The 10,000-nt window shown below is 48.6% G+C and overlaps 2 protein-coding genes across 3 annotated transcripts in view; one reads left to right on the top strand and one right to left on the bottom strand.

Moving 5' to 3' along the window:
• cd9a (CD9 molecule a) overlaps positions 1-3,854 on the top strand; it is a 7,819-nt gene extending 3,965 nt beyond the window's left edge. For both annotated transcript variants that reach the window (XM_080538933.1, XM_080538934.1), the window contains exons 2-8: positions 1,045-1,147; positions 1,267-1,364; positions 2,292-2,366; positions 2,676-2,777; positions 2,869-2,961; positions 3,323-3,406; positions 3,598-3,854. In XM_080538933.1, coding sequence (XP_080395059.1) covers positions 1,045-1,147; positions 1,267-1,364; positions 2,292-2,366; positions 2,676-2,777; positions 2,869-2,961; positions 3,323-3,406; positions 3,598-3,663 — 621 coding nt within the window. In that variant the 3' untranslated portion in view covers positions 3,664-3,854. The remainder of the gene's footprint in view (positions 1-1,044; positions 1,148-1,266; positions 1,365-2,291; positions 2,367-2,675; positions 2,778-2,868; positions 2,962-3,322; positions 3,407-3,597) is intronic.
• Positions 3,855-5,844: 1,990 nt separating this feature from the next.
• On the bottom strand, positions 5,845-9,815 carry bbs10 (Bardet-Biedl syndrome 10; the record flags this gene model as incomplete). The annotated part of the gene is made up of 5 exons (XM_080539589.1): positions 5,845-6,117; positions 6,784-7,195; positions 7,305-7,974; positions 8,236-8,483; positions 9,625-9,815. 5 exons carry the CDS (start codon positions 9,813-9,815, stop codon positions 5,845-5,847), a joined length of 1,794 nt encoding a protein of 597 aa, XP_080395715.1.
• Between the last annotated feature and the right edge of the window lie 185 nt (positions 9,816-10,000).

Genomic DNA, 10,000 nt, shown 5'->3' with positions numbered 1-10,000 from the left:
CATGTAATCATTGTATTAAGCATAGAACGTGTGTTAGAATGTTCTCCTATGTCAAACACGTGACGGATGACTGTTTATAACAACTGTTTATAACAACTGTTTATAACAACTGTTTATAACAACTGTTTATAACAACTGTTTATAACAACTGCTGCTCTGGGAAGCATCCTGTGCAAGGTACCTCTTGCCAGTCCTGAGGGTCATCCTTTGTTTAGGGTTGCTTACAACTTAAAGTAGAGGTATTTTAGACTAACAGAACCAGGCGAGTATAATATATATATATATATAATAATAATAATAATATTAATAATAATAATAATAATAATAATAAAATTTCTACCTCTGTTACTTCCCAGCTCGAAAATATTATTTATATATATATATATTATTAATATTATTTAACAGAGGGAACTAACAGAGGTAGAAATTGTATTTACAACCTGTCCTACGTAATGACTAACATACAGTATGTCCCCTGCCTTGATGTGATGAGGGTGACAAGCTAAACAGACACCTGGATTTGTGTTGGATTTGCTGGTTTGTGTTGCTGTTATGTGTTTGTCTAAGTATGTGAAACTGAGGGGGTTTTTGGGTGACTCATGACAACCTTACCTAAGGCTTACCTAAATCCTGACTACTTTTGAGACTTCCCAGAGCTGAGGCCTAAGGCTTTAGCTCTGGGCTAAATGAGGCAGGCCGAGGATCGTGGGATCACACAGTTGATGTCAGTCAAGCGAATTAGAGGCGATTCGCATCGAGTTTATGCAAATCAAGCCGTTTCCTTAAAATGTCTCATGCGAATCATCTCAAACTGATGCGAATCACTGCGAAATGCGAATCAGAATGGTTTATGGAAACGCACCTAGTGTGCTACAGGGGTTGTTACGGACAGGAGGAGGATGTCAAATGTTGGACTGTGTTATTGTGACTAATGGACAACTGTGTGTGTGTGTGTGTGTGTGTGTGTGTGTGTGTGTGTGTGTGTGTGTGTGTGCGCGTGCGCGTGTGCGTGTGTGTGCGCGTGTGTGTGTGTGTGTGATTTAGATTGCAGGTACAGGTGTGCTGGGTGTGGGCTTGTGGCTGAGATTTGATCCCAAAACCAAGGGCCTGTTTGAGGGAACAGACTCTCCCTATATCTTCTTCACAGGTAACACACACTCCTCCTGGATGAGTGTATGACTGAGTGTGTACAATTTGAAAGAATTCTCTTAGATATCAACCCAAAATAATAAGTTTGTGTGTGTGTGTGTGTGTGTGTATATGTAGGTGTGTATATTCTGATAGCAGCAGGAGCGATGATGATGGTGGTGGGGTTCCTGGGATGTTGTGGAGCCATCCAGGAGTCTCCATGCATGCTTGGCGTGGTAAGTCTCCTCCCTCTACACAACACCTCTCTATCCCTTCTCTACCCCAGTACCCTGTACCCCTCTCCCCCTGCAGCTGTGTCGCAGGAGGTAGAGCCGGCGTCTAACGGTCGCAAGGCCGGTAGATCTGCAGTTTAAAACCCCGACTGGCCACATGTCGAGGTGTCCTCGGGCAAGACACTGAACCCTAAGTTGCTCCCAATGAGCGGGCCGGCGCCTTGCATGGTAGCTTCCCGCCATTGGTGTGTGAATGTGTGTGTGAATGGGTGAATGAGAGGCCGTTGTAAAACGCTTTGGAATAAGGCGCTATGTAAGTCATTCTATTTACCATTTAAAACCCTCTGTCCTTGTATCCCCTCCTAGTTTCTTGCATATCCTACAATAACCAAATAGATATTTCTGCATTCAACTTCAACACTGTGTTTTGGATTATCTATGGGGCCAGCACCAGAATTTCTTTAGTTAGCTGCTAGCTGCTAACCCAGCTAAACTTCGAGTTGAGGTTGGGGTTATCCCACTTAAGAGTGTGTGTGCGTGTGCACGTGTGTGTGTGTGTGTGTATGTGAAACGCTGCGTGATGGCCCAAGGGTAAGCTGTAAAAATGTGTACGAAGTCTTCTACTTTCTCACACAGAACCAAACACTTCACACTCTCTGTCTCTCTCTCTCTCTCTCTCTCTCTCTCTCTCTCTCTCTCTCTCTCTCTCTCTCTCTCTCTCTCTCTCTCTCTCTCTCTTTATTTAATCCTGCCGTCTCAAATCCCTTCTCTAGGAATACGCCATGGGAGTAGAGGGGTCAGGGTCTGAATTGGGGGCAGTTAGAGTCAAACGTCTACTTACACATGCGAATGCACGCGCACACACACACACACACACTTTCTCTCTCTCTCTCTCTTTATTCATTTAATGTATATCTCTTTGTGTTGCAGTTCTTCGCCTGCTTGCTCATCATATTTGCAATTGAGGTCGCGGCTGGAATCTGGGGATTCTCCAACCAGAGCAAGGTGCCAAAACATCCACTTCATTGTTGAAACTGTGTTCCTTCAAAAACCCTTCCCCTGCTCTACACATAGTGATATTAATGTTACGGTACATGTGGGAATACGGTACATGTGGGAAAACTAGGGTTGGGTGCTAGGGTTAGGTGCTAGGGTTAGGGTGCTAGGGGTAGGGGTAGGATTAGGGGTAGGGTTAGACATGCCAGCATGTACCAAGTCGACGTTTTATGCTGCCATGTCCCCGGAAATGCCGACATAACCCGTTTTCCCACATGTACCGTAACATTAACACCCTGCCACTGCCCTGTTGTGTAGGTGGTTGATGACGTCACTCAGTTTTACATGGAGACGTACAACAAGTACAAGACCAACCCAACGGACACGCTCAGAGACACTCTACGACTGATTCAGACTGGGGTGAGTGGAGTGTTGAGACTGTTTCAGATTAACATTGATTCTTTGTGCGACATAATGATGTTACTTTCAAACGTGTGCGTGTGTGTTACAGTTGGACTGCTGTGGTCCGACTGGCATTATTGGGGACTTCGCCAAAGACACCTGTCCCGAAAGAGATGGGGGGCTTGAACAGCTCATCACTAAGGTAAAGTCCTACTGTGTTTAGGAGCACATGCCTGTGTGTGTGTGTCCCTCCTTCAAACACTGTAGACCATCTCTGCCAGCCCCCTCGCAGGTTACTATGGAAACACTGCATTATTAAAGCTAGGGACTGTCACTGAAGCCTATGGTTCCCCTGTCTGTGGTGTATGCGTGCGTGTGTGTGTGTGTGTGTGTGCGTGTGTGTGTGTGTGTGTGTGTGTGTGTGTGTGTGTGTGTGTGTGTGGGGGGGGGGTGTATGTGCCGGTTTGTGTGCGCGTGCGTGCCTGCCTGCGTGCGTGTGTATGAATGTGATTGACTTAAATGTGTGTATGTGTGTGTGTGTGTGTGTGTGTGTATTATTGCAGAGCTGCCCTGATGCCATCGATGAAGTGTTTGACTCCAAGCTGCACATCATAGGAGGAGTGGGAATTACCATTGCCATTATCATGGTGAGCTTCTCACACACACTCTTGATGAAGGAGAAGTTCCTAACAGACCGCCCAGACTGTGTTGTTTAATTGACTTGGGTTGTGTCCCCAGTGATGAACTGAGAACTACTCTCTCTCTCTCCCTCTCTCTCTCTCCCTCTCCATGTCTCTCTCTCTCTCTGTCTCTCTCTCCCTCTCTCCCTCCCCCTCAGGTGTTTGGGATGATCTTCAGCATGCTCCTCTGCTGTGCCATCAGGAAGTCCCGGGAGATTGTGTAAGGATGTCGTAACCATGACTACCCCCCCCCCCCCGTTAATGTTGCATGATGTCATTCCTAGAGTCATATGACTCTTCTCCACCAACAAAAAAACACTGCTTGTTCATGAGGATCAGCCAGCCAGGCTCTGTGCCGCGGCCGATGATGTCATCTCTCTCTCTCCTGCGGATCCGCTGATGTTCGGTGGTTGAGGTCGTCCCGCAGTTGAGATGGTTTGTGGGTCAGCGCCGTACTCAGACGGACCCTCCTGAACAAGCACGGCATCGTTGATTGGTCCACAGAGAGCTGGGGTAGACCGCCTCACAGGAAATGATTAATAATTAAATGAGATATATATCTTTTACAGGTTGTAGGCTACTAAGAATCACGAGACTGCCAAGAGTCAATGAAATCAATTGCTCGACACTTAAAGCTCAACACATTCTTGGATTGTTAAGATTGATTTCTTCTGTTATTCACCGTAATCCCATCCCGACCGACAACCCCTCCACTCCAGCTCTCTATAGCAAAGAGCCAAAAATACTCTGTCATTCCTTAGCAAGTGTTCCTGGAATTAGCACGTGGTGACTAGAAGCCAGTGAAATGTGTGACAAGGCTGTTGTGTTGTGTGGCTCTCCCACGCTTAGTTAGATGAGCAGCCTGGTCGCTCTCGTAGAGTAACACCTCAATCTATACCTCTCTCTTTCTCTCTCTCTTTCTGTTCTCTCTGGCCATGTTGAAAGCGCCTTGAAGTCTTTGACTCCTTTTTGTAAAGTTTCTTTTATTTTTTATTTTTTTCTGTGAATGATTTCTAAATTAGTTTGTAGGTTGTTTTACGGTACATCCAGTTTGTTTGATTAAGCTGAATGATGTATACTTTTATAATGTTCATTTCATCTCACAGTGATCTGGTTAATTTGTATACACTTGTTTGTTACACAGAAACAAATGATATATATATATATATATGATCAAGAGAGCCAAATAAACTGTAACCCACTAAACTCTCTTTTGAGGCTGTGCTGTGAATGAATGAATGAATGAATGGTCTTTATTGTCATTGCTACAGTACAGGTACCAAACAACGAAATTTAGGAGGGGTGGCTCCCCTGGTGTTAGGAAAGGCTAGTTTGAGGCTGTGCTGTGCTGCGTTGTGTGTGTGTGTGTGTGTGGGGAAGTTCAGACCTCTTCAGTTACTTCCTTTTACAGTGGAAAAGAACAGACAGACCTTTATATAACTCCCTCTCTCTTCTGAAGGCGACTGCTTGATTTCCTTCATGCACCTCGACCCAAATCAAGAACAGAGTTCAGGATCGTTATCTCCAGACCCGGCCTGCAAGTTTCCGCTTGGAAAGTTCCAGTCCAGCGTCACAGCAGCACACTCATCCCTTACACTAGTAATGTGTGTGTGTGGTTAATGTTTAACTGCGATGGCTCTCCTGTTCAGGCTGTTTATTTGATACTGGTTGGCTGAGTGTCTTCGTGGTAACAGTTGTTAGGGCTGAAAGCAGGAAGTGGATTTTGACTTGAGTTGCAGACAGCTGGGCGTTAACCTCACTAACACCCCTCCCCTCCATCCCTGATAACATTGATTACAGTAGTGTGTGTATAATTACTTTTTAGTGCATGTGTGTGTGTGTGTGTGTGTAGTTAAGAGAGTGTGTGTTCTTGGCAATGGGCAGGAAGGCAGAGATAAGAGAGGAATGTTGAGAACAAAAGAGCTGCGATGAGAAGCCTATCGAGTCTAGCCAACATAAACACACACTCGCTCTCACACACACACACATGCAAAAATCCTAACACCACGTAGGTCTACTGCAGGTGCACACTCACCATAATCAAATGACGTGATAGTTTGCTAGGCCAGAGAATCATCATCATCATCACAGTCCCGATGAACAGGAGGTCATTATTACATATTACACACCACAACACAAAGCACACCCATATCTCATGACAAAACATCTTTATTAACTTTCACTAATGAAAATATGTATTTCTCTGAATATAATACAAATAGTTCATTGATTGACATCAACGATAGAACTAAAACGAAGAAAAGTTCACAAATTTAAGTATGGTGTTCTATTCTTCCCCTCTGCAAGAAAAGTGTGTGTGTGTGTGTATATGCGTGTATGAGTCACTATGTGTTTGGACCTCTGTGCGTGTGTGTGTGTGTGTGTCGTGTTTATACATAGCAGGCTCAGTCCTCTTCCTCTTCCTCCGTGTCCTGTGGGGAAGTACGTGAGCGTCTGTGTGACGGTGTGTGTGTGTGTATCATCATATCCACACTCAGTAAGGTCCTCGCGCACTGCAGCACGGCCAGGATCAGCTGGTATTTACACGAAACCGACTCCAGGCCTGAATCAAACCCGCAACCTAACGACTCTGATCTGACCCCTCCTTTGACCGCACTTGAACCGCCGTCCGTGGCCGAAACCCCGCTCTTTATGTAGTGATGACCGCTGCTGTGGTTCTGAGCGAGGTCGTGGTTGTGTGGGTGGCTGTGACCGCGTATACGGTTCAGCACCTGTGTGTGTGCCTCTAGGTAGCGGCGACGATTGTGGGAGTAGATGTGTCTGGGCACGCTCAGTAGGGCCTCGGCGAGCAGCCTGCACGGGGCCGACCTGTCTGAGTGTGTGTCTACGGAGGAGTGGGTGTGTGTATCCGAGTGTGTGGGTGTGGATGAGTGGGAGTGTGGATTTGTGTGTGTGCGTGTATCCGAGTGTGTGTCTGCGGTTGAGTGTGTGGGTGTATCCGAGTGTGTGCATGTATCCGAGTGTGTGCGTGTATCCGAGTGTGTGGGTGTATCCGAGTGTGTGGGTGTATCCGAGTGTGTGCGTGTATCCGAGTGTGTGGGTGTATTCGAGTGTGTGCGTGTATCCGAGTGTTTGCGTGTATCCGAGTGTGTGGGTGTATTCGAGTGTGTGCGTGTATCCGAGTGTTTGCGTGTATCCGAGTGTGTGGGTGTATTCGAGTGTGTGCGTGTATCCGAGTGTGTGGGTGTACCCGAGTGTTTGCGTGTATCCGAGTGTGTGGGTGTACCCGAGTGTTTGCGTGTATCCGAGTGTGTGGGTGTACCCGAGTGTTTGCGTGTATCCGAGTGTGTGGGTGTGTCCGAGTGTGTGTCTGCGGTTGAGTGTGTGGGTGTATCCGAGTGTGTGGGTGTATCCGAGTGTGTGGGTGTATCCGAGTGTGTGGGTGTGGCGGAGTGCTGGAGGAGGGCGTGGTGTAACAAGAACTCGAAGGTCCCGCCAACAGCGATGACACAGCCAGGCTGCGTCACACACTCCTCGGACGGAGCCTGGCCTGTGAGGTGTGTGTGTGGGGGTCGGTCTGTGTGTGTATCTTGTCTGTGTGAGCGTCTGTGGTCGTCTGCGATTCCAGACCTGTGAATGGGCTCCCAGGCGGTGAGCAGCATGCGGACGGCGTCTCGCTGCGCGCACACGCACTGCTCCGTCTGGCCTTCCCCTGGTCCACACACCACCAGGCTGTGGGGTCTGACCCTGACCTGGCCCCTGCCCTCAGGCCCGGGAAACCCCACGTGGACGTACCTGGGAGCGAGAAACAGACTCTAATCAAAGACATGTTCGTTCATACATCAAAGAAAGAGAATGAAATGTGTGTGTGTGTGTGTGTGTGCGCGCGCACGCATCGTCGTACTTGTGAGCTCCCAGCTGCAGCGGTCGACAGAAGGTAACCACGGCGACGTGCTCCCGTCCGATTTGACGGTGGTCTGAGACGGGCTCGGCCCCAGCGAGGTGACAGAAGAGAGAGAGCTCCTCCTCGCACACACACTCCAGCACACACACCCCGGCCCGCCGAGCCAAAGCCAGGGCCTTCTCCGATTGTCGCACCGCAGAGAGAAGGAGAGTGACCCCCAGACTCTGCAGGGTCTCAAACACACGCTCCAGCCCCCTCTCTGACCAGGCGCTGTACCCTAACACGCTCTGCCCTCTCGTCTCTCCCCCTTTCTCCCCCCCGCCGGTCACACCCAGCTGCAACACGGCTCCTCCGATCAGCGTGTTCGGGTACAGGGGCTCCGTCACCACCAACGCTCTGATAGGCTGCCGGTCGGCCGGTGGGTGGGGCGTAGAGACGTCCCGGTGTATGACCTGCCCCTCCAGCAGACGCGAGCAGCCAATGGGGAAGCCCGATACTGCCGTGTGCAGCGCGGGGAAGTTGGTGTCGATGAAGCGCAGGGAGGAGGGGAGGTCGCCATGGCAACTGTGGGAGAGCAGCTCCCAGGTAAGCCTGCTGATGATGTCAGAGTGGCTGTGGCTAAGGCGGGTGTGAAGGAACGCTCCTAGGAGACGACGCAGGATGTGTGTGTCTGGGAGTGTGTGTGCTGGGGTGTGTGTGTGTGCTGGGGTGTGTGTGTCTAGGTGTGTGTGTGATGGGGTGTGTGTGTCTAGGTGTGTGTGTGCTGGAGTGTGTGTGTCTAGGTGTGTGTGTGCTGGAGTGTGTGAGACTGTGAGTGTGTGTGCTGGGGTGTGTGTGTCTAGGAGTGTGTGTGATGGGGTGTGTGTGTCTAGGAGTGTGTGTGCTGGGGTGTGTGTGTCTGTCGCTCCGCTTCCTATGGAAAGGGGTAAGCCATACTGGACGACTCCCTCAGTGATGACATCACCAAGCTCCTCCACTCCAAAGGCCAGCAGCTGCTCAGCCAACCGCCTGGCCGCCGCGCCCTCCCGCGGTACGTTGTGGGTGTGTGTTATTATAGACGAGGGTGCTTTGCGAACGAGCGTGTGTATCTCTCGTAGCAACGAGGTCAACAGTATGATGAAGGTCTTGGAGCCATCCCCTGTGACAGCACTGTGGCTCCTCACACACTCCACCACTATCCTATAAACACAAACACACACACACACACAGTTATGAAATCCCAAGTTGAAGAATTGAGAAATCACATGCACTGATTTATGTGTATGAACTTTGTTTATGTACTTTTGAATTGTACGATGAAATCAATTCACCTATCAATAGGCTAATCCTCACTAAGCCACTTTTCAATTCAGGTTTATCTCAAGCCTGTGACACACACACAGAAACAATTCGGACAAATGACACAAAGTCCATATGGCAGATCGTCTGAATCAGCAGCGCTGCACTGCTGAAACAGATCAGATGTTGCAGATGAATCATAAAATATAGGCCTAGGCCCAGCACTCAAGAGGGGGATTCAGGATAAAATAAATAAAACATTGTCAAAATCATCCCCCTTCTAAAACTGCCATCCCCCCTTTCCATCCCTTATGTCATTTTAACAATGAACGTGGTATTAAAAAAAAAAGTGCACTAATTGTCCTCTGCATTTGACCCTAACTATGTAAGAGCAGGGGTGCCATGGTAGCACGGGGACCGACTCCAATTCTGAGGTGCCTGGCTTGGACAAGAGCAATGACAGGAGTATCTGACACCTAACATCCATAACATGCATGTTGTTTTAGGAGTATAATAATTATCTTTATGCTTTAATAATAATCAAAAGGGTACACAGTACACCCTCTGCGCTGTCATCAGCACAAATTGTTCCCATATGATAAAACATTTTTTTAGAACTTGAGTACTGCCTAGGGCTAGGCCCTAGGCCTACATATAAAAACAGCTGATTGATCTCTAGTGGTGGTCTAGTGGATAGTGAGATGGACTTGTGATCGGAAGGTTGTGAGTTCAAATCCCGCCTGAAACCACACCACTACTAGTGTGCCCTTGAGTAAGGCACTTAGCCCTCAGTTACTCCAGGGGGAATGTCCCTGTAATTCGTAATTGTAAGTCGCTTTGGATTAAAAGCGTCTGCTAAATGGCAAAATTATTATTAATTATTTAAATTATTATCTCGGAACCTGACTTGGTGAGACTATCAGTTGATAAGTATTTTGGGGTGTTAATGGGTGTGGGTGTGTGTGTGTGTGTGTGTGTGTGTGTGTGTGTGTGTGTGTGTGTGTGTGTGTATGTGAAGTGATGTATTGACTATAGATGTTACCTGGCCAGTGTGTGCTCCAGGCGCAGCGCTGTAAGGACGCGTGTTCCATGGCGACTCAGCACCACGTGCCCGGTGTCTCGGATAAACAGCACCTGCCCTCCGTCTGGGCCGAAGCACCGGAGGACCACCGACTCCAACACCGACACCGTCTGCAGCACGTGTTGCAATCGCAGACTCTCCGCGTAGGGCATCGCCGACCCCTGTCTCCAGCCAGGATCACGGGGCCGGGAGAAACGGACAAGAGGCTTGGGGTTGGGTATCAATGTGGTACATGATGCACAAACAGGACCAATGAATCAGTGCTTTTCAAAGACTTGGGATGGTTAGTTAGTATGTCGGCATAAAGCTTTGTTTTGATTGAGAATGGGTTAGGGGT

Source organism: Nansenia antarctica (genome assembly GCF_963989245.1).
Source record: "Nansenia antarctica genome assembly, chromosome: 9".
Lineage (NCBI taxonomy): Eukaryota > Metazoa > Chordata > Actinopteri > Argentiniformes > Microstomatidae > Nansenia > Nansenia antarctica.
The sequence above is the reverse complement of the archived record's forward strand: the minus strand, read 5'-3'. Positions and strand labels throughout refer to the sequence as shown.